At 35.9% G+C, this 23,162-nt stretch overlaps 2 protein-coding genes across 2 annotated transcripts; both read left to right on the top strand.

Annotated features, from left to right (window-relative positions):
- Window positions 1-242: 242 nt before the first annotated feature.
- Window positions 243-10,833, top strand: LOC110794165 (probable protein phosphatase 2C 60). The gene is made up of 5 exons (XM_021999109.2): window positions 243-600; window positions 990-1,379; window positions 1,652-2,019; window positions 8,910-9,146; window positions 10,246-10,833. Exons 2-5 carry the CDS (start codon window positions 1,061-1,063, stop codon window positions 10,519-10,521), a joined length of 1,200 nt encoding a protein of 399 aa, XP_021854801.1. The 5' UTR covers window positions 243-600; window positions 990-1,060; the 3' UTR covers window positions 10,522-10,833.
- A 3,853-nt stretch (window positions 10,834-14,686) lies between these two features.
- On the top strand, window positions 14,687-18,055 carry LOC110794164 (protein ALTERED PHOSPHATE STARVATION RESPONSE 1-like). Its single transcript, XM_021999108.2, has 4 exons — window positions 14,687-15,539; window positions 16,361-16,629; window positions 16,748-16,968; window positions 17,049-18,055. The coding sequence occupies exons 1-4, from the start codon at window positions 14,900-14,902 to the stop codon at window positions 17,815-17,817; spliced, it is 1,899 nt and encodes a 632-aa protein (XP_021854800.2). The 5' UTR covers window positions 14,687-14,899; the 3' UTR covers window positions 17,818-18,055.
- Window positions 18,056-23,162: the final 5,107 nt, after the last annotated feature.

The raw sequence follows: 23,162 nt of genomic DNA, 5'->3' as shown, positions 1-23,162 counted from the left end.
AAAATAAGTTCAAATCAGATCAAATCAGAACAGAAAAAATAAATTCAGATCAGATTAGACCAAAGATCAGATCAGATCAGATCAGATCAAGTGAACTAAAAAGGGCCTAAGTATGTTTCCATCCGATTTTGTACCGGTGGTGCGGTGCACAACCTCCAGAGACCCGATTATACGTAAGAAGCTTATGTGGAGCCCAAAGTCGTCCATATTGCATTGCTGGCTTTCAGCCATCGATTTGTTGGTGTTTTCTTTATAGGGTTTGTCTGCTTTGGAGGAGAGAGAAAGAGAGAGAGAGCCTCTCAGTTTGGTTTGGTCACACACTGGTTGAGAAACAAGATTACAAGAAAAAAAACTGCCCCTTTTCTTTTACCCTTTCTTCTGTTCCCAATTTATCTTCATCCCCTCCTTCATCAACTTGAACAACAGAGAAATCAAAGTCTTACCCAAAGTCCCAGTTGCTATGCAAGTTTGATTCATTTTTTATGGATCTGCAGATCTAATTTAATTCATACTAGTATTGTTCAACTTTGCTTTGTTTTAGATCTTTGCAGTTTACTTTTCCCAGTTGATCAGAATCTCAACTTTCTGCCTAGTCAAACTGTAAGTCAATTGCCCTTTTTTCATTTTCTTTTCTTTTAATTTTACTTGTTTGCAAGATTAATTAAAATGGTGGGTTGTTTTTTTCCTTAATAATTAATCATAAGCTACTTTAAAGTTTTGATTTGTTTTCATTAATAGGGCATTTGGGTGCTTCGTGGGTCGATATTTGGTTGACTATAGCTTCAATTTTGATGCTGGGTGTGATATTTTATGGTATAATTAATTGTTTATAACCTTCTGTGATGGTTGTGATTATTAATGTTTGGTATTAGTATTTGGGTGGAGGTGGAGAGAGGGTTTACTTGTATGTGTATACTGAATACCTTGTCGAATTGTAGACTCTTTTTTGGGGGTTGATATTTTGTTGATTATGACTACTTTGTATACAGTGAATTAAACTGGTGACTTGCATCCATTTCGGATGTGGCAGAATTGAAGGTTGACCTAGGTGAAATGAGGGATGTTATCGAGGTTGATATCATTCCTGAAGGCCTGTTGGCGGCCGTCTTCAGACCGTTATTCTCACTCAGGTTCTGATACAGCAGGACGGCAAGAGGGGCTTCTTTGGTATAAGGATACTGGGAAGCATATAAATGGTGATTTCTCCATGGCTGTTGTTCAGGCGAATAATTTGCTCGAGGATCAAAGTCAGATAGAGTCAGGTTGTTTGAGTTTGCTTGATTCTGGCCCTTATGGAACATTCCTTGGGATCTATGATGGCCATGGCGGACCTGAGACATCACGTTATATTAACGACCATCTCTTTTACCACCTTAAAAGTAAGTGAAGGGATCCATTTTAAAAATGACTTTATTGTTGTGGATATGATTTTATTTTTGTGGAAATAGGTGACTGTATCAGGTTTATATGGAAGTGTAATTTGAACGAAGGCTGAGTCATAGACTCGTAGTATAGGGTTATAGGGATAAGAGGCTGGGTCTTAGAAAATTATTTTACATTTCAGATGTTAGCTTTGCTTTATAGTTCACACAAAATCAAGTTAGTGAATTACATGTTTTCTTTTAATGATATAGCTGTAATCTTTCTGCAGGATTTTCTGCTGAGCAACAGTCAATGTCAGTTGATGTGATAAAGAAAGCATTCCAAGCAACTGAGGATGGATTCTTCTCCATTGTTGCCAAACAATGGCCCATGAAGCCCCAGATTGCAGCTGTTGGGTCTTGCTGTCTGGTTGGTGTGGTTTGTAATGGCATCCTTTATATTGCTAACTGTGGGGATTCTCGCGCTGTGCTTGGAAGGGCTGTCCAGGCAACCGGTGAGGTTCTTGCAATCCAGTTGTCTGCAGAACACAATGTTAGTATTGAATCTGTGAGACAAGAGATGCATTCCATGCATCCAGAAGACTCAAATATCGTAGTGCTGAAGCATAATGTATGGCGAGTAAAAGGCTTGATACAAGTAAGTTATTGCCCATTATTCACCATCCTTAGGTGAACGCATATTGATTTCTGTCACTTCCATGTATTCCTCATTTTATTTGGTAGCCATCTGTTTAATTAGTTTGTAAAAGAAAAGGAAAAAAGTGCTGCTGCTTGTTTCTGGACTAAGGGTAGTATGTAGAAGCAGAGACCCAATGAGGTCTAAATCTGTGTTTTATGGCTTGTGAAGGATATAGAAGTAGAAGCCCTAGGAGATCTAAAGCTGTGTTATGCGGCTTTGGTATGATCTTACTCATCATTTGTCTGTTCTGTACTTGTTTTGCATAGATAATATTACCCCTTGGTTCCTGTTTTCTGGATATGTACGGCCTATACCTTGAAGTAAATCACAGAAGTAGGCAAGAGTGCATCTGCCCATTTTATTTAGAGAGGGGAAAATGGTGCTTTGGGTTTTCCTCATTCTAGTACGGATGTTATTTGTATAAAATGAGACATAAGAGCTTGAAATGGTCAATGGTGATGATGGAGACATGTAACTAGAATTTCTATTCATTGCTTTCGATTGTAAAGAGGGCCTCTTTGGGATTGCATGGGAGGGAAATTAGTGGCACAATCATGATTTTGATCACAAGTCCCTTTCCATTGTTAGATTACAATTGGTGAATTTTTTTTGTTAATATGTCGAGCTGTATAAAATATTAATGATTTATATGGATGAAGAAGGGAACTTAGGATGAAATAAGAGGGCGGTATGAAGAGTTCAATATTCATTTTGCTTGTATTTTGGCCAAAATTATGGGTTAGCTTTCAAGTTTCAAAAATGTGGGTTGAAGAACTATATCTTGAAACATACTTATCCCTTCAAGGGAATTTTATGTCTATAATGTAAGCTCGAGGTCGAATGGTCATGTGATTTATTTCATTGACTATGAAGTGAGTTTTGCATGTTTGAAGTTCACATATCTGGTTGCCTTTCATGCCCTTCATGAATAGGCTGAGTCAATCCCTGTGGTGGGCTCCATATTTCATATCCTCTCGCGATTTAAGCTTTAGAACTAATTAGAACAGATGGGGTTAATTCTCATATGTAAGCTTTTGAATTAATTAGAACGGATGTGGTTACTTCTCATATTCTCATAGCAACTAAGAAAGAAACTTTTTATTTGACTCAACTTATGTAGACAATAACTAATAGAGTGTAATTAAGAGTGCTCGACACGCATAAAGATCAAAGTTTAGATCAAAGTTTAATCTAGTTGCTATTTTTCTAACCATATCTCTCGTGCGTCTTGCAATAGTGTCAACCTTTTTTATATTTTGTTTGATGAAGGAGAAATGACATAGTTTGATTGCTTCAAAATAGTTAAAGGAATCATTGTCGGGGATGTACCTTTTACATACCGAATTTTATATATATCTACGTTCCTTTTGTGAGACACTATATTAAATTACTAAGTGATGGTTCCATGATCTCTCAACGACAAGTATGACCCATAAAAACCTTTTGTTTTCTGTTTGGCGAAGGAGAATTGACATTGATTGGTTACACACAAAAATAAAGGGAAAATTTTGTGGATCTACCTCTTTATGTATTTTTTTTTGTAATAGGAAGACCTATATTTTAATAATAAACAACTTACTCTAATCTTAAATAGTTCACCAAATGACACATTTGTTTAGGAGCAGGTGTGGGAGAGGTATAGCTTTCCAGCTAATACACTATTGTTACACATCATTCCCCACCAACTCCCTTGTTCAGTCAAGCAAGATAGGATTCTCAATGCACACCAACCAAGAAAACTATAACCCGTGAGCGCAACTTCGCCCCAAAAGCTTAGCTTGAGACCTAAAGAAAAGTACCTGCTTTTTGACGATTCTCTAGCACCATTCGTCCGCATATTTCTCCATTCCTCAAATTCCAAGCCCAACCATCTTTCTCTCTCCTAACCTGTCTTCTAATTGTACACTATGATAAATTCAAGGTATTAGAAAAAGTCGCCAATTTCTAGATCTCATAGCCAATTAACCGATTATGGAGATTGACGATGGTGGTTTAGCGTGCTCATCAAGTGGATGGATATGTCAAAAAAAAATGCATGAGCTGAATAAAGAAAACCTCCATCTTCGTTTTTATTCACCATTCCTCTTTCAACCCTTATCACTAGCCAAATCCAAGCACTTGGTGGTTGGTTTTGGCCTTGAGATTTCAGGTCTGTAATCTCTAGCCAACTTTAACCACCAAGGGTATTAAGCCAATTTATAAACACATAAGACAAAAATGAAGAAGCTCCAATTACTTTTGCGAATTCAATATAGAGGTTGCCCACTTGATGAAGCTGGTGGGGGATTCTTGTGAAGGTATTCTATGTTGTTAGATGGCGGAGGAAATGAAAGGTTTGGGAGTATAATATTAATTGTACCATAAAAACTTACTCAAGAAGGAAATGTTGCAACCATTGTGAACTTTCCAAAAAAATAATAGTGTGCAACTATTTAGGAACAAAAGAAGTACTCGATAAGACAACATATAAAATTAAAACTTACTTTTTATAGTTTTCATGAGCTTCAAACAGCTAGTATAACCAACAATACTAGTTCTTTCCTCCACTTTCTTCCATGCCAATGGGTATAGTTTGTGGATAATTTAATAATGTTTGAAGCTCATGAGAAGTGATATATGGTATGATAGGATGAACATATTTTCTTAAAATGTAGTTGCTTCATCATTGCCATTACCCCATTGCCTCAAAGAGGCTCCCGCAAGAAGCGGGGTAAGGGGGGTCAGACGTACGCAACCTTACCCCTGCAATTGCTTGTAGAGAGGTTGTTTCCAATTGACCCAAAAGCGATAACGGGTCGACAATGGGACGACCATCTTCTACTTCATGGAAAGGAAGCGAAGAGGTATTAATTAGTATTAAGAGGTATTAAGAAGGTAAACAAGGTACTTCTTCCATTCCACTATGATTGACCCAGTTATCATTGATGCACATACCAATGAGGAAAGTGTAAAAGTGACCTTGTGCCTCACTTTACTAGTGTTTAGGACTACTTTAAGGGCACGAGAGATAGAAAGAATGAGTGCCATGAATCAGTTAAGTGGATCAACATGGTGGGTTGAGGAGGGTTAAGAAAAAGTGGCTAGAACTTGATGTAACCGATGAAAATGGAAAGTGAGTACATCTAGTGGAACTGAGGGAACAATTGTTTGTAAAAAGTGAGATTTAAGGTAGTTACCCACAATTCCTCCTAACCTAAATGCTAAAATAGAAAATAAAATTTAAAAAGAGACTAAAGGAATTGATCTTAGCGTGGATGGGGTTTGGGTGGAAGGAGGATGTGTTTTTGCTGTGGGTTTGAAAGAACTCATTTTAACTTCCTCTTTTACAAAAGATTTTCAATATCGTCATTTATCATTCCCGTATAATGCTTTGTGATTAGCCTTTAGCGCATTAGCATAAGCATAAGCATAAGCATAAGCATAAGCATAAGCCTATCGTTAGTGTCTTAAAGGTAGGTGTAGTTTTGTTTGGTTGGGTAAGGTTCTTAATTAAAATGTTACTGCATATTAGGAAATTTTGACTTTTAACACCTTAAAAAAGCCCACTTTGTTTTTTAACACCTTCGTTAAATTTTATTTTAATTTACCACCTTAAAAATTATAAGAATTTATCTTTGTCACCGGTTAACGGATTTCGTCCAAGAATCTGTTACCCATATTATTTTACCCTTCTTTCCTTCTCCCTCCTCCATTCCTCTCTTTCTTCTACTTCCATTCTTCTCCTTATTTGATCTCCATTCTTCATTTTCTTCCACCTCTATTAATCAGCAACTATCCCATCTGCGTCAACAATTCAGCAGCAACAACAACAATATCAACAACAGTTTGGCCAAAAATAAACCAAGTCAAGATGACATATTCCATACAACTGACAAATAAAATGATATATGTATTAGTTAATAATCAATTTAATTACCACTATATAAGCTTAATTTTGTCAAACCAACTAACAATCATAAAATTCGCAATTCAATATTTACAAGAGCCCTAATTTAGTAATTTTTCAGTAATTCAAATTGGGGGCAATCGTATTATGTTCTTCTTGGAAAAGTGGGGTGTTATTTGAGGAAAGAGAAGAGTAGTATCAGAGTCTCTAAAAGATGTACGAAAGGGAGGCGGAATGAAGAAAGTGTGCGAAGACATCAACACTTTCCTGGGCATATGGACTTGGCTCCTTTATCTTTTAAATACAGATTACATTGTACAATACTTGTTAAGGAGAAGTGGAGAACACTAATTTGAGTATCCATCTGTTCATTTGTGCTGTTAGAATCCAAATTATTCATAGCGTGGAATTGTTTGTGAGTGGAGTATTGAGATTAGCGATGATTGGTTGAGATTAGCGATGATTGGTTGAGATTAGCGATGATTGGTTGAGATTAATGGGGGTAGAGAATATGAAAAAAATAATAAGCTTTTATGAATTAATGGAGGTAGAAGAAGATGAAGAATGGAGGTAGAAGGAAAAGAATAAGCTTTTATGAATTAGTGGAGGTAAAAGAAGAAGGAAAATCGTGGAAAAAAGGAGAGTAAAAGAATAGGTTGGCCCAACTAACGGATTCTTAAAAGCCATTTAAAAAAAAAAAAATTAAGATGGTAAAATAAAATAAAATTTAACTAAGGTGTTAAAAAACAAAAGTGAATTTTTTAAAGTTCAAAATGAGAGTCATAGAGAGTAGAAAGGGGGACAAGGCGAAGGAACAAAATAATAGTAGCAAACACATAACAGCCATTGGCAGATCCGATACTAACGTGTTCAGATTTGTTGTGCAGGGAACTCAAATTTATTTTGGTGAATGGGAACACTAATTTAAGATTAGGCAAAAACTTAAACTCTAGATCCCTTGTGACTTCTTTTGAGTTTGTATATCATCTCTTCATGCTCCACTACTGACAGAAAGTATTAGAGTCATATCCGTAGGCTGTATCAGGTGCCATAATGTAGTCTTTACATTGCTATCAGGGGTCCACTGACTGTAAGTATCTTCATGAAATTTGGAGCTTAAGAGCTCGCATGGATGCATTATGCATATCTTGAGAGCAGATCAATTTCAGTGAATTTTGGTGAAGGGGCTAGTCTTTGTGACCAAATTAATTTTCATATGTTTACTTCAGTGAGATAAATCCTTACCTACTTGATTCCATTTCCTCAGCCGTCTTTGGTTTTTCTTCAATCTTCTTATTTCATATCTTATTTATTTTAACTCTTTTCACAACATATCAAAACATACCCTTAAGTTCTGTATGTTTCAAAATGTAAGCTTCAAACTTGCAAAACCCAAAAATTAATTATTCATATCTATTGAATTTTCTTGGTATGGCTCAACTCCCTTGGAGTTTATTGGTTGCATATATCGAGGTCTTAACTCATAATCATTTACTAGTTGTTCCAAAATAGTCCAAACTGTTTGGGACTTTGGGGTGTCTTCCCAAAATGATCCCGAAAGTGACTGGTAATGTAATACCTTTTTTTTTTCCCCTAGTCGCCACCCCCACCTTCCTGCCCTTCATCCCCTTGGTTGCCTATGCTTTGATTTTCCATTATTTTCCTATTGTTGTGTCACGGTCCGAGTGTTTTGACACCGGATCGTGCGATGTATTCTTGCCAATGGGGTAGCAAAGGCGCAAGCCTTGTGCGGAAAGTGAATATCAAGGCTTGGGGCATGAGCGGGTGCTTGATTTAGAATAGACACTCTTGCCTATTGGCGACAAGAGCAAGGGTAGAGGGTTGATCGCGGATCGCGGAGGCACAAGCTGGACTGACGACGATAATGTATTTGTTTTGTGGAGACTTTGTTGAGTCTTGAAAAGCTTAAAAACATGCGACAACACATTATCTATGAAGGCTAACAACAACCCAAGTAATTAAGCAAAGACAACTTCTGATAAGAGGTATTGGTCCATACCCCACATTAAAGGTGTATTGTGAATTAGCTTTAAACTTCCCGTGAACGTTGGATTGACAGAAACATAATAATTCTATCTAAAGCTTAGAAAACTCTTAGAAAGGTCCTAGAAAGCAATAGATAAGCAACATACAAGTAAAGGAAGGTTGAATTCTGACACGTTACCTTTTTGATCTCTTCTATGATAGGTGGCTCTGTGATTTGGCTTCAATTTTTCCTTTGGCCCATTCTTGTTGTTTATCCATAGGAGAGACTATAAGTACCTTTATCACCAGTTTCCATCCCACCGCATGCTAATCTTCTTTTATTCAATTAATCAATATCTCAGATTGAAGATCTCATTTATATGAATTTTAAAGCTAGCTGAATGCTGTTACTGTAAAGTCTGAGCCGTCATTATAGACAATATAGTTACTAGATTGTTCAATCAGTTTTTGTAGTTGAAAAGATTAATAAAAAGTTGGCATTAATGGACTACATTGTAATTAGCAATGCAGTAATTTCTTAAGTTATTTGGTCAGTTATATAGTACTCTGTAGTGTTCGTAAATAACTTTTACCTACAGACAAATATGGAGAATCTGCTTAGGAGGAAACAACTGCATTTGTTTCCTTTGCTGTAGTTTTGTAGAAAGAAACATGCAATGTCACTGTTGTGAATGTGATGAATGTCATTCAATTTTTAGCATTAATGCCTCTTGAATGAAGAGTTGAAGACTTCAATGTCCTCTTAGAAAACATTTATCTTTTCTGATAAAGTAAACATGTTTTGTACCAACTTCAAATTTACATTAAGGTTCTATTCCACTTTTGCGTCCCCCCAAAATCCATCCTCTGAGATTCTACGTTTGAGTTATTTATTAATCAATCTGGGTTATTATTCTTTTCATTTTCTCACTCATGTGCCATGTTTCAAAAATCTCAAGACGATCTTTTCCTGCAGGTTTCTAGATCTATTGGTGATGTATATCTTAAAAAAACAGAGTACAACAGGGAGCCTTTATATTCTAAATTTCGCCTCCGTGAACCTTTCAAGAAGCCAATTCTGAGTTCTGATCCAACGATTTCTGTGCATGAGCTTCAGCCACATGACCAGTTTGTTATATTTGCCTCTGATGGTCTCTGGGAGCACCTTACCAATCAAGAAGCAGTTGATATTGTCCAGAAGAATCCACACAATGTAAGAGGGACATTTTTTGGTTGCTTTACTTTCTCATGTGTTTCATTGTTTAATGCTCGTGGTTTGCATGGAAGCCTTTACATTACCAATCTCGTGCCTGGTGTGGATTTTGCTGTGCTTGGTTTTGGGGAAGTGCCAATGCATTTGATTTTTGCCTAACTCACTTTCTTCCCTTGCCTTTTTAGATGATTAAGGATGAAATTGTACTTCCTCCGTTTTTTTTACTTGCACCATTTTCCTTTTATGGAAGTTGCATATTGGTTTATGGCATGTTTTCACATGCTTTTTGGTGTGTTCGCACACTAAATACCCACTTTACCCTTACTCACCTTTCACATGTACCATTGTTAACTAACCCTTTCTCTCTCTTTTGTTTGTTATCATATGGGCAATTTTGATATTTACAATTTTTCTTAATCTTTGTGGCCAACCCAAATGGTGCAAGTAAAAAAAACGGAGGGAAGTATATTGCATTTTTCTCAAAGCTATACGTTACTTTAAAATGGATATTATGGTTTATTCACGCAATTTGAAGAGTTTCTTTAGTTAACTCATTTAATCAAAGGGATATGTATGAGAATGCATGCGACTTTATTCCTTGAAAACGAAGATGATGCTTTTAATATACTGCGAAGTACTCCGTAACATAGTAGTAGTGTGAAATATTTGATGGAATGAAAATATCTTTTTGGATTCATCAAGTACTTTTATGACTTTACTAATACAATTAGTAAAAATTGTGCCAAAGTTTCGTCTCAGTCTCAGACACTGCAAAACAAACAGCACTGATGTTTAAGAATGATGAAGTATTGAGTTTAGTGGTATTTAGTGGACATGTTACTTGATGTTTGTAAATTTACTGAACAAGAGTTTATTAAGGATTTGGTTTGAAACACAAAGTTAACTAAGCTAATATTATGATCTTCTTAATCACAAAAGGTTTTAATATTGCTTTTTTGTGTGCTCTATGATTGTGTTAGTAGAGCTTTTTGTATTATAGCATTTCTAGCAATCATGATTTAGGTGTTCATCATACGGAGTATTAGCTATTTCTGAAAAAGGGGGGAAAATGTAAGACATTTCAATCCTATTAATGTAGGGAAGTGCTAAAAGACTGGTAAAAACAGCGTTGCAAGAAGCAGCTAAGAAACGAGAGATGAGATACTCTGATTTGAAAAAGATAGAACGTGGGGTACGCCGGCATTTCCACGATGATATCACTGTGATTGTTATATACTTGGATTCTAATCTAATATCCAGAGCCAGCTCAAGCTCAGTAAGGGGTCCCACTTTGTCACTGAGAGGTGGCGGTATCACCCTGCCTGCAAAAACTCTTGCTCCTTGTGCCACGCCCATGGAAGTTGGTAACAGCTGATAAAAGGTTTCCTCCCCCCCCCCCCCCCCCCCCCCCCCCCTCCCCCTTTTTTTTTTCCTCTCACGTTATCATCTCTGTTGTATCTAATCCCCCAAAACCCTTTTTCCAGACTTCTGTTCAGGTGATACAGTATTTAGAAAGATAAAAGGGAAGGTTCTGATCTTTTATTTTTATTTTTTAAGTTAAAATTTTAAAATTCTTTAATGTAAAATGTAACACTTAACTTTGGAATAGCATGTTAAATGATTTGGTGAGCAGAATGAAAAAGAAAGAATCTGCAAGGCAGCTCGAAAAGGTGACAAGTAAGATTCATTCTTTGCGACAATAATCTTGATTCCGTGGTCTTGAAACTCTGTAAATGTTTGTTTGTATTTCTGGGTATAAGCAGCTTAACCTTTGTTGTTGTGCATGAATGGCAGATCATTTTTAATGCACCATTGTATGTATAGAGGAGAGATACCGATGGTAGAGGAGAAATTGTTATGTGTATTTTGTTATATTTTGATGAGACATCAAATGTTGTTAATAATAGTATGCGCTTGGAATTTAGTAGGTGGATCTACCTAACTTAAGCAAATGTGCAGGTTCAGAAATTAGTGATTATTTCTGCAGTTTCGTACTCACAAAGCTGGGTATACTCATTTTTGTAGGGAGAAGTAATCTAAAATAGTGAGCAGCTTTAGCTTTGATGATTACTTTTTCTTTGAAAAACGAATAGTTGCTTTTTTAGGATAAATAAAGGTACAGTAGAACATTAGTGTTATGCTAATTATAGGAATATTGAAAGAGTTCTGTGGATATGGTGATTATGTTGGGGATAGACTTTGGTTGACTTTTGGGACCATTGTTGACTCTTTAATTTGCAACTTTTGGGGCTAAGTTGCTTTTTTTTTTTTTTGATTTTTTTTTTTAATTTTTCTTTTTCTTTGATCTGAACAAATTAGAGGATAGAAATATGGATCCATTTATATTATGTGCAAGCCCTAAGTTCCTCAAGCTCATACCGAGATATCTCTTAATTATTACGCACGATGAATTTACAGGCAAAGGTGCTTATTCTGAATTTCTCATGAATGAGATTGTCAAAGAGGAATTGTTGCAAAGTTGTAGTTGTGGTTCCTTAACAATACGAGAAGAATCTTGTTTAGGGGGCTGTTAGCACCAACTCAAAATAAGAGTCTCTTCTAAAATAGACTAACTCTTAATGATAGCTCTTATTCTCTCTTATCTTATACTTCCTCCGTCCTTTAATACTCGCAACGTTTGTTAGTTTCACGTATGCCAATGCACAACTTTGATCATTTATATCTTAAATTCTCTTTATGCAAAAATTATAAAAAGTTGATATTTTGAAAATACACATTGAGGCGAATCTAACAAGATTTCACATAACTATGTTTTATCTTATACAAAAAATACTACGAATAGTCAAAGTAGATTATATGAATAGTGTCAAAAGTCCAAACGTTGCGAGTATTAAAAGACGGATGAAGTATTTTTTTATTTTATTTTCATGCGAAAAAAATGTTGTGGCACTAGTTCTTATTTCATAATTTTATCTTACAAACTCTAATTAACAGGCTTTCATTCCCCACCTAAGAGCTAGCTCTTATTTTTTCTCTCTCTCATTAAGTGCCCCTTAAGGCAGGCCCAGTTTAGTTCACCTTATTTCAGGATTTTGTTACTTATTTCAGATTTAATCAGATCAGATCAGATCAGATTAGAAAAAATAAAAATAAGTTCTGATTAGATCAGATCAGAAAAAATACAATCAGACCAGATTATTATTATTATTATTATTATTATTATTATTATTATTATTATTATTATTATTATTATTATTATTATTATTATTGGTATATGTTTATATCATTGTTATTATATTTAATATTTTATTACTATTATTGCTTTAATAAAAAATAATGTTGTCGTTGGTGCAATTAAAATCTATTATTTAAAGCATAAGAAAACATTAATAAAACATTTAAATTCATCATGTCCAAATTAAAACCATTAAGTCCAGATCAGAAACGATATGATCAGGTCATGTCCATATTAGAATTGATTTTTATAGATCAGAACCATTATGTATACAGACCAGAACTAATAGGATTAGATAATATCCAGATCGTAACTGATCTGTACAGATCATATCCATATAATGTTCAAATCTGCAAAGATCTTATCTACATCAGAACCGATCCTTACAAAACCAATATGTTCAGATCAAAATCGATTTGTACATATCATGTCCAGATCAGAATCGATACGTCCAAATTATAACTGGTCTAAATATCGACTATGTACAGATTATGTTCAGATCAGAATTGACCTGCAAAGATCATGTCCATATCAGAATTGATTTGTACAGATTATGACCAGACCAGAACTGGTATGTACAGATCAGACTAGATCATAATTGATTTGCATAGATCATGTCCAAATCAGAACTAATCTATACAGATTATGTCCGGATCAGAACTGATCTGTAAAAATCATGTCCAAATCAGAACTGAACTGTATAGATCAAGTCCAGATCAAAACTGAACTGTATAGATCAAGTCCAGATCAAAACTGAACTGTACGGATCATGTCCAAATCAGAACTGATCATGTCCAGATCAGAACTAATCATGTCCAGATCAAAACCGATCTGTACAGATCATATACAGATCATAACTTATATGTCTAGATCATAACCGATCTATCTAGATCATCTATAGGTATATCTAATATAAGGAATAGTTAAATCATGAGCAAAGTCAAATAAAAAATAACAATATTATAAATTTGTGTAATATTTATTTTACACGTAAGTCGTTTAATATGAATAAATGTAGATTTTTGTTTAAACTTAATTCTGAAGAATCGGATCAGATCAGATCAGACCATATCAGAAAAAATAAGTTCAGATCAAATCAGATCAGAAAAAATAAGTTCAGATCAGACCAGAACAGATCAGATCATCAGATCAAAAAAAACAAGGTAAACTAAACAGGCCTAAGAGACTCTCCTTATTCTTGCTCTTAGTGATCCAATTGTTGCGATTAGTATATCATAGTTTGGTATGAGGGATGGAAAGGTTTTTATTGTGGCTTGTTGAAGAGGAAGTATAACTCTTGTTAGGTGTTTCCATAACATTCTTGATTACTTTGAAGTTTAATAACCTTCGATACCACATTGATGATTCAACTCGAGACTTATACTTACTCTCAGTTTTAACCATTAGGCTAAGATTTCATTAGTTACAATAATTGATGATGATAGTCTAGTTTAGCAATAATGAAATGTAGTAGTCACTAAGATGAGATGAGTTATGCAAATTGCAGTGTCCCTTTCAATGTAATGTGGTGAAAAAGGAATACCAGCCCAGCCCACCCCACACCCATAATTTTTTTTTTAAAAAGAAGTCATTTTACCTAGATATGTCAATTATGCGATGGGATATTCGCTACTCCGTAATTAACATGGAAAATAATGGACTACTACTGAGAGTTTAACTTCGATTTTATTGTTTTTCCTTTGATTGATAATAAAAAAGACGAAAAATTAGAAAACTAACCCAAAATATATGATTTTATAACATCATAATCAAACAATGGTCAAAATAAAATATTTTACCCCGTCTATAATAACACATCATCTCTGTTATATAAGTGAAGAGTTGATGTTATTTTAGTAATTCACTTTTGGTGTCCCCTTGGATTACTAAAATACCATCCACACTTATGAAGTAGCGAATATAATGACAACCTAACCAATAGGAAAAGTCTAAATAAATTTTTTAATCAATCTAGCTCCTTAAATAAATTCTTACCATTTTAATCAATCTGTTTATATGCGTTCGACTCCATCTAACTTATTATGTGTCTTATATTCACATGCATTGCATTTATATTACTCCGTATATTTTTACATGTTATGTCAGGTTTAAATGTAATAACACGAATCTATTTCTTATATTCACACACATCACGTGTATATAAGAATAGTAATTATTGTGCGAAGAAGCCACGACATCATATAAGGCGTCATAATTCATTACTACACTCATAACCGCCTTTCTTCTTCCACCGCGCCAAAACCTTATAAAAAAAGGCGGCTAACTATTCAGCAAGTTCATTCTCTACTAAAATACCCATAATTTATTACACTAATAATCCACATTTAATAATTCTGTTTTTACCCCTTTTTTTTTCTCTTCTAAATTCCAAACTTTTTCACATCAAATCAGAGTATCAGAGCCCACCCTACTTTTTCTGGGTACTCCAAATTCGTCAGGATTATCATTTTCTCTCTCCTGTCACTACTAAAATCCACCTCTCAATTTCAGCACCCACATCTGCCATTGTTGCACCAAGAGAGATAAATATTAAATAATGGGTTGTGCATTTTCGTCGCCATTGTCGAAGAAGAAATTGAGGTACTTAACAGTTGGTAGTGGTGGTAGAAACGATGGTGACGCGGTTTCATTGTGTAGAGAGAGGAAGCACCTTGTTAAGAAGGCGGTGAAGCAGAGGCAAGCGTTTGCCGACGCGCATTTTAAGTATATTCATTCTCTCTCCGCCGTCGCTTCCGCCATTGCTGTTTTCGTTGCTCGATATTCTTCCCCTCCTTCGCAGTACTTCATTACTTTTGATTCTTCTAATTCCACTGCGACTCCTCAATCTCATTCCCTAATTCAGGGTTCTACTGCAACTTCGGAGGAGGTTGAGGTTGAGGAAGAGGAGAGAGAAAATGGGGTTTGTGACCATTTTTATGATGATGTCGAGGAGGAATGTAAGTGGGATTTCTTCAATTTGTTGGATGAGAAGAAGGTTAAGGAGGAGAGGGAATTGAAAAGAGTTATTCGGAAAGAAGAAGAACATGGGAATGGGAAGGGGAATGGAAGGGAATTGTTGGAAGCATTGAAGGATTTGGAGGACCATTTTCTAAGGGCTTATGATTCCGGCATTGAGGTTTCAAAGATGTTGGAAGTTGATAAAGTTCCTTCATACCCTACTGTTCAGGATATTAAAGGTTGTTTTTTCATTCCCTTTTTGAATAATAATGTCATATTTTAATCAAGCGTCTGTTGGTGTTATCGATTTTAAAATTTAATTGATGGTTATATGATGTTTCTGTTGTAGTTACTACGGAGTAATTGATTGCATTATATTTCTGGGTTACTCTTTCTCTTTTGGATTTTGAATGAATATACTCTATTTGTTTTTCCACATACTTTTTCTTACTCCATATTATATGTTACAATGTACTATTACTAGTCGATTTGGAATTTGGATGCAATGACTAACAATTCCATAATTTGTGTGCATATTCTTAGAATGAGCTAGACAGCTAGTTGTAATGGTAAGGAATGATAACCCTGTATGCGCGGTTTGAATTTTCTCATTAGGTTTGGATTTGATTCTTGTGTTGTGCCTTGTGAATAAGTGTTTGTGTTGGTGGGTGGTTACTGTTACATGTCTCTTTCCTTCCAAGTCCTTTGATCAGAAGGTAGGCTGTGTAGTATATGGCAATCGAGCTTTGTGTTAATGAATAGTGTGTAACTGTGTACATAAGGGAAGATTATGTATGTCATTTCAAAAGATGATGTTGGAATGTTCCAAACCATCTGGTTGTGTCCCTTCCAAGTTGTAATACATAAAACTAGTTAAGTTTTTTTTAATAAGCTTCTTCTCTTGGGTGTTACTGTTACCAACAATGAGAGTGGAGTATTTGAACAGAGATAGGATCCTCATACATTTGGGAAACTGTCAATGTATTAGGTTTTGATGTTTAGTTTTGAAACTGTTTTTTAACATTCGCACCCTTTCGAATCTATGTCAATTTTGGTGCAGAAAATGCTAGTAGGAAACGGTCTATCTCATCTCGATCTTCCTCTTGTAAGAGTTTCCTTTCCTTAAGCTCGAGGAGTAGTTCTTCTACTTGGGCAGAGAGTGGAGGTGATCGCAAAAGTTTACTATCATGTCATTCTGATACTTCTTCAACTGTGACTGAAAATAGAAGTGATCCTCTTGATGGTCGCGGGGGAATGGTATCTGGTAGCCACTCTTTTACTCTAGGAAGGTTGTATGCTTGGGAAAAGAAGCTCTATCATGAAGTCAAGGTAAACTTATAAATTCTTCCCTTAGTTTTTCTAACCTCCTAGCAGCTCATAGTCTAATGCTTTGCAATCTACTATATAGTCTAATGTTTGGTAAGTGTGTATTGTTTCTGACTGGCAGGCTGCACAACAAAGTCAGAAGAATTATAAGCTTAAATGCTCACGATTGCAGAAGAAAGATGTTGAGGGAGATAACTTGTGCCCATCAAAAGCCTCATCTGAAGTAACTGATCTTTATCATCTGATGTTGGTTGCTCTGCAGCGTGCTGAGTCAATCTCTAAGCAAATCGAGAAGCTTAGAGATGAAGAGCTTCAACCACAACTTTTTGAGCTTCTACATGGGTAAGTAACAAAGGACTCCTGAATTTCAAAAGCATATCGGCCTAATCTTGTTCTAATTGGGAGCCTTGTATTTTGTGCAGTCTGGCGAGAAGTTGGAAGTCAATGTCAGAAACCCATGAAATTCAGAGAAAAATTATGAGGGAAATAAACTATTTTAGTTATGGGAAATTTTGCACCAACTCTCACCGCCTAGCTACTTTTGAGCTAGAAGCTGTAATTCAGGAGTGGCACTCTTGCTTCTCAGACTATATATGTGCACAAAAAGCATACGTAAAATCTCTTCATGGTTGGCTATCAAAGTTCATTGATGCAGAAGCTGAATATCACTATACCAGCAACTTTTCATTCCCACCGATTCGTTTCAGTAGGCCAACTTTGATAGTCACTTGTCAGCACTGGTCAACTTGTATGGAAAGGTTGCCTGACAAGTCAGTGAAATATGCCATGAAAAGCTTGGGAAAGGATATTCAGGCATTGTGGGTTCAACAGGGCATGGAGCAGCAACAGAAACGGAAGGTTGAGGGACTTGATAAAGAAATGGATAGGAAGATTCTTAGTTTTGAGGACAAAAGACTTGTGGCTAAATATATAGCACACCGCAATGTGGAGGAACAAGCTGATTCTCTTGTTGAGAAGGAGCAGCAGCTAGAAATTTGTAGGCAAAAAATTGAAATGGAGAGAGAAAGATACACTAGTAGCGTGGAGGAGACAAAACGATTGACAATGAATAGACTTGGAATGGGTTTTTCGTCAGTTTTTGGGTCATTAGCAGAATTTTCAAGAGCTTCTGCCACAGTTTATGCTGATCTTGTTACGTTACCTCAGAATGCAGGGAAGACCTGTGGGTAAGTCCATCACATGTTTGTGGCAATCTTACAAGTATAGATGGGATTGATGTGCTTTTAAGATAGCTTTGTAGATAGATAATTAGGCAGCTAAGATGGAAACTGTACGTTTAATGTAAGTATTTGCTCTCGAGAAATAGAATTGAATAGCAGAAGTTGTTACCTGAATCGCATTATATTTTTAGCTGAACTTTAGTATCTGTCATAGAATTATTTCCAACATTGAATCTTATCCTTTCCTATCCAGAGTGATATATGTGTAGAGAATGAATGAAACTTAAAGCAGGTCCTGACTCCACAGTCCACAGGTTATGCTTGCGCTTGGTTGTTACATCAACAAAAATATAAACAGGGGATGAGAATTCTTGGCCTGCTTATGTACATTATATCAGTTTATAAGATGGAACATTCAGATTCAGTTATTGACGTTTCTGAAACGAATGGCCTGGAACAGAATATATGGAATCCACTTAACAAATCCAAAGGAGGTTCCACCTTAAAACCATATTATAATTCGGGAGTAACTCTTTAGCTTTATTAAGTGATTAACTCTCTTATTTTTCATTAATGTGGGACACTCACATATGTTATTTGGAAAGACTTGCTTCAACAATCATTCCACCATGGAAAACCTAGGTGGGTGAATTAAGTAACAGATTGTCATGTTATCAACTTGAGTTGAGAAAAAGAGCTTTTTGGCGACTTTACAGTTGGAAATGGGAAAATTCACAGGCTTAGTTAAGGAAAACCTCATTAATTTTGATTTATAGACTTTGATTAATTGCCGCTATCATATCACTGTATTTGTTCTTTCCCTACATCTTTTCAAAGTGTCACATGTCGTCAAGTGTTTCAGTACATATATTTATATTCTACCTAAAACACAACATAAAGAGTTAATGTTATGTTGTTCATGTATGAAGGTATGATCTTGTATTTGTCTGATTTATTATACAAGACCACACTTGTGAGTGGTGACTTGTCTTATTTATTAAACTATGGACTATTTAATTGTTAAATTAGAACTTGCAACTCATTACTCAACTATCTTCATTTATTTCTTTCACTAAACTATGAACTATTTAATTGTTAACTTAGACTTGCAACTCATTACTCCACTATCTTCATTTATTTCTTTCACTATTAAGGGGTTGTAGCCTTGTAGCGGAGGAGTTTCTCTACACTTGGGTAATTATTACTAATCTACAATGATATTTAATAACAGACAAGTTTGCAACAAATGTAGAGTGTCACTCGTCCCTCCTTGAAAGCATTTTTCCATTTTTAAAATTTTATGTTTTTTCCTTCTCCAATTTCATGTCTTTTAACCACAAAAAATAAGGGCTTGTTTGGTTGACATGACAATTTAATTTCCATGGAAATTATAATTCAAGGGAAATTAGTTTCCTTGTTAAATTTATGGGAATTTCTTTAAGTTGTTTGGTTGACAATATAGGAATTAGAAATTCTCATAAACTTTGATTGACCAAGAAGGGGCTAGGTAATTTACTTCCCATGTTTTATAGGAATTCAAACTTCCCATGAATTCCAACTTCCTCCATTTTTTTTTTTTTATGTCAACCAAACAACTAGTCAATATATAAATTCCCATGAATTTTCACTTCCCCCATTTTTAAATGTCAACCAAGCAACCCCTATTTCATGTCCTTTCACCTCAAAAAATGTTATGCGTTTTTATCTTTTAATTTTTCAATTAATTTCAAGTAACGTAGTAGTTTATATTTCTATATTCATTGTTTTCTCGGTGAAACATAAAAAAAAATATTTACTCTTTTTGATGATTTGAAAAAATTAAACTCACCTTTAAAACATAAGAAAAGACATGCATGGCACGGGTCCATACTAGTTATACTCAAAATACGGGCCCATCATTCAAATACTCGTACACAATTACTTACTACAAGCGAAGCGAAGACCTGTGTAGCTAGACTGGTTAACCTGTACTATGTGCTGATTCAATAGGGTCCCTTTTTCTTACCTAGTAAAAAAAAAATTACTTACTACAAATATTCATTATTTTAACATATTTTTAATATATGTCCAGCACAATGACGAATGTTAACCAAAAAATATGAGGGCCAACGTATCAAACTTCAATCTCCTTTAAAACGTATTAAATTAGTACTCCCTCCGTCCCGGAATACTCGCAACATTTTAATTTTTTGCACTATTCACATAGTTTGGGTGCCAATTGTCTATCAATTGGGCCTACTCCCCAAAAAGCTATTTGGCTAATACAACATAAATCAGCTCTCCCTTCTAAAGGCTCTAGGCTTCTTATAAACGGCCCACGACCCATTTGTAGTAAAGCGCAACCACATTTATTACACAAACAATATAAATATGCCGCCCTAGTGCACATACCAAGATATGTTCATTTATGGTCTTCACGCTTGCACTTATCTAGAGAATTTCTATTAGGGGTGTAAATTGGATGGACTGGATTGGATTTTTCCAAGTCCAAATCCAATCCAAAACTTTTTGGACTTGGATATTTGAGTCCGAGTCCGATCCAAACTTTTATCAAGTGCGATCCAGTCCGATCCATAAAAAGTTTCTTGAATCCGAATCCAGTCCAATCCGGTCCAATTTTTTTAGAAAAGAAACTTCATTTTAAAAATGTAATATAAAAAAGTAAATTCAAATGGTTCGATCATAATGCAAATAATATTGTTACCGACTAACTTTTCTGACACATAAAACAAAATGTACGAGTACTAAATATTGAGTATGAAATGTTTTAATACCTATAACTACAAGAGTCTTGCTTAAATAACTAGCCATTAAGCAATAGATATAATTGTAAATAACAATATGTCTTACACAACAAAATACTTAGCCAAAAAAAATTTATAGTTCTTAAAAAAACAAAATTTTAAAATATATGAAAGCTCAATAATCAACCATCACAACCGACGAGAGAAAGCAAAGAGAAAGAGGTTGATGTGAGTTTTATATGGAATGTAATATTTTGGTTGTTTATTGTTGCACATAGTTATTAAAGGCCCAAATATCACATATTTCACAAAAGTTTTTTAATTGCATATGTTTATCTATAAATAATATCATGAAAATTTGGATTTAACTGGACTTTGGGACTCCAAAAGGTTGAGTCCAAGTCCAGTCCAAATATAATTGGACTTGGTAATTTCAGTCCAAGTCCGATCCAAATTTTTTCAAGTCCGATCCAGTCCGACAAGTTTGGACTTGATTGGATTGGACTTTGGACTTTTCTCAATCCACTTACACCCCTAATTTCTATAGATATGAACCTAGTGCTTACTTAGGCATCGGAGGGGCTTTCCTTGGAACCACCCCCGAGGCCAGTAACCTTACTTGTGTGCGTGTAATTCGTGGACTTACAACACTCAAGAACAAGCTAGATCTTCCACACTATGAAAGGGCATTTAATCCGAAGTCCATTGTTTCATACCCGTAATAATTTGGCGACGTCTCTGGAGAAAATACTACAAAAGCCTTCAAAAATCCACCATTTTGCTTCCAAAATGGAACATATTAACTATGCATGCACTGATTCTGAATCAGGGTTTGGATCTGGAGCGCTTGTCCACTCTAATCCGAGTAGAACGATGCATACGCATACAGTTACCTCTAGACCTCCGTCCCGATGAAGGAACAACTAAACATGATCATGGAAATAATGCATAAATTCTTTGCACAAGAAAAGGAGAAAAATGCAAGAAATGAACGCCGTACTCGCCAAAGGACTAGACGACGACCGGATCTAGAGCCACCAACGAGTAACGAGCATTCCAGGTCTCGACGAACTCTTCCACCAATGTCAAGAACTCGCCTGAGAACCGAGTGGCCAAAGAGCACCTGAAACTCTCAAGAAGTGTCCCAAGAGCAACCAGAGTGGTACAGAGAGCCCACTCCCCGAACCTTCCGAAGCAACGGGACGAAGCTAGTCAGCCTACATGAATCCGATTTAGCGCGCGTGCAGAGCAGGCTAAGTCCATCAATACACGAAAGGATAGGTGACTCAAGTCGACCCACGAACCAGCCAGAGTCAAGTAGCCGAGCTACTGGAAGGGAAAGGAGAAGGCGAGATCAAATTCCTAGCCCTCGACGTTCTTTCGAGGATTCTCGCGCAGAGACCTCGGGAAGTCGAGGAATCAGATCGAGGCTAGGAAAGAAGATTATGAATTCGAAAACCTGCCCGTTTATTTAGGAGATGGTCATGGAAAATATCCCGAAGGTCAGGTTGCCAGCGTATTTGACCTACAACGGGATGACCGATCCGCGAGATCACGTGACATCCTTCTAACAATACATGTATTTGACCGCCCATTCCGAAGCGACGTGGTGCAAATACTTCCAACCACGTTAACTAGAGTGGCATGGACTTGGTTCAAGTCGCTGGCGAAGGGTTCAATCTTTAGCTTCGACGATCTACAAGCAAATTCAAGGTTTCAATTCGTCAGCAATAACCGAAGAGAAAGAACTACTGCCGAGCTTACCTCGGTGCAGCAGGAAAGGGGCGAAAGTCTTCCGGACTTCATGGCCCGATTAATGTTGGAATCAACAAACATTTCGAACCTGCAACCCGACGTTACAATATTCTCGTTCAAGCACGCCCTTCTAGAGGGTAGGTTCCGTGGTAAATTGTCAATGAAAAACCCCACCACAATGGCGGAGGTGCTGAATATGTCAGACGCATTTATCAGAACCGAAGAGTTCAACAAAGCAATTGCAAAACTGAAAGGTTCATCAGAATAAAAAGAAGGAAAATTTGTAATTATTAATCCAACCTTTGTCCGATTTTCTTTAATTAAGCCTACCTATGCGATATTTCTAAATAATTCAACCTTTATGACCCAACTACTATTATTAAGCCTAACAAGTTACTAACCTGCTATAGGCGGTATTCACCCTTACGTGGCATATAACAATTATAATTTTTTCCCCTTATTTTCTTTAATTGCTATTTTAATTTTCGTTCCTCTCTCCTCTGCGATTTTCTGCTTCATCTCTGAACTCCTCTCCATTATTTCTCTTCTACCTCTTCTCCACCATTGTCGATCCCTCATACCTCCCCATTCGAAGTTCATCAAAAATAATCAGCAATTGCTATGGCTGGGGTAAATCAATTGCCTGTTGGACCTAGATCTTCTTCAAATTCAAGGTTTTTTTTTCTTTCTAAATTTTCAACAAGACCACAATAACCAACATCCCACAACATAAAAAAAACTATATTATTGCAACAGCTCGGGTTTTTACGAATTGACCATCAAGGAAGCCCAAAATTCAAAACTTACCGAAAAAGGAACAAAAACGCTAAGGTTCGTAAGTTCACCTTCAATTGTA

This window comes from Spinacia oleracea, chromosome 6 (genome assembly GCF_020520425.1).
Source record: "Spinacia oleracea cultivar Varoflay chromosome 6, BTI_SOV_V1, whole genome shotgun sequence".
Taxonomy (NCBI): Eukaryota; Viridiplantae; Streptophyta; class Magnoliopsida; order Caryophyllales; family Amaranthaceae; genus Spinacia; species Spinacia oleracea.
The sequence above is the reverse complement of the archived record's forward strand: the minus strand, read 5'-3'. Positions and strand labels throughout refer to the sequence as shown.

What these genes read in the sequence shown, in the direction of transcription:
- LOC110794164 (XM_021999108.2), top strand. Translation starts at nt 14,900, where the DNA reads ATGGGTTGTGCATTTTCGTCGCCATTGTCGAAGAAGAAATTGAGGTAC. An exon ending in AGCTCTATCATGAAGTCAAG is followed by an intron (nt 16,630 to 16,747) that starts GTAAACTTATAA and finishes TCTGACTGGCAG; the next exon opens with GCTGCACAACAAAGTCAGAA. An exon ending in CTTTTTGAGCTTCTACATGG is followed by an intron (nt 16,969 to 17,048) that starts GTAAGTAACAAA and finishes TATTTTGTGCAG; the next exon opens with TCTGGCGAGAAGTTGGAAGT.
- LOC110794165 (XM_021999109.2), top strand. Translation starts at nt 1,061, where the DNA reads ATGTTATCGAGGTTGATATCATTCCTGAAGGCCTGTTGGCGGCCGTCT. An exon ending in TCTCTTTTACCACCTTAAAA is followed by an intron (nt 1,380 to 1,651) that starts GTAAGTGAAGGG and finishes ATCTTTCTGCAG; the next exon opens with GATTTTCTGCTGAGCAACAG. An exon ending in TCCAGAAGAATCCACACAAT is followed by an intron (nt 9,147 to 10,245) that starts GTAAGAGGGACA and finishes CTATTAATGTAG; the next exon opens with GGAAGTGCTAAAAGACTGGT.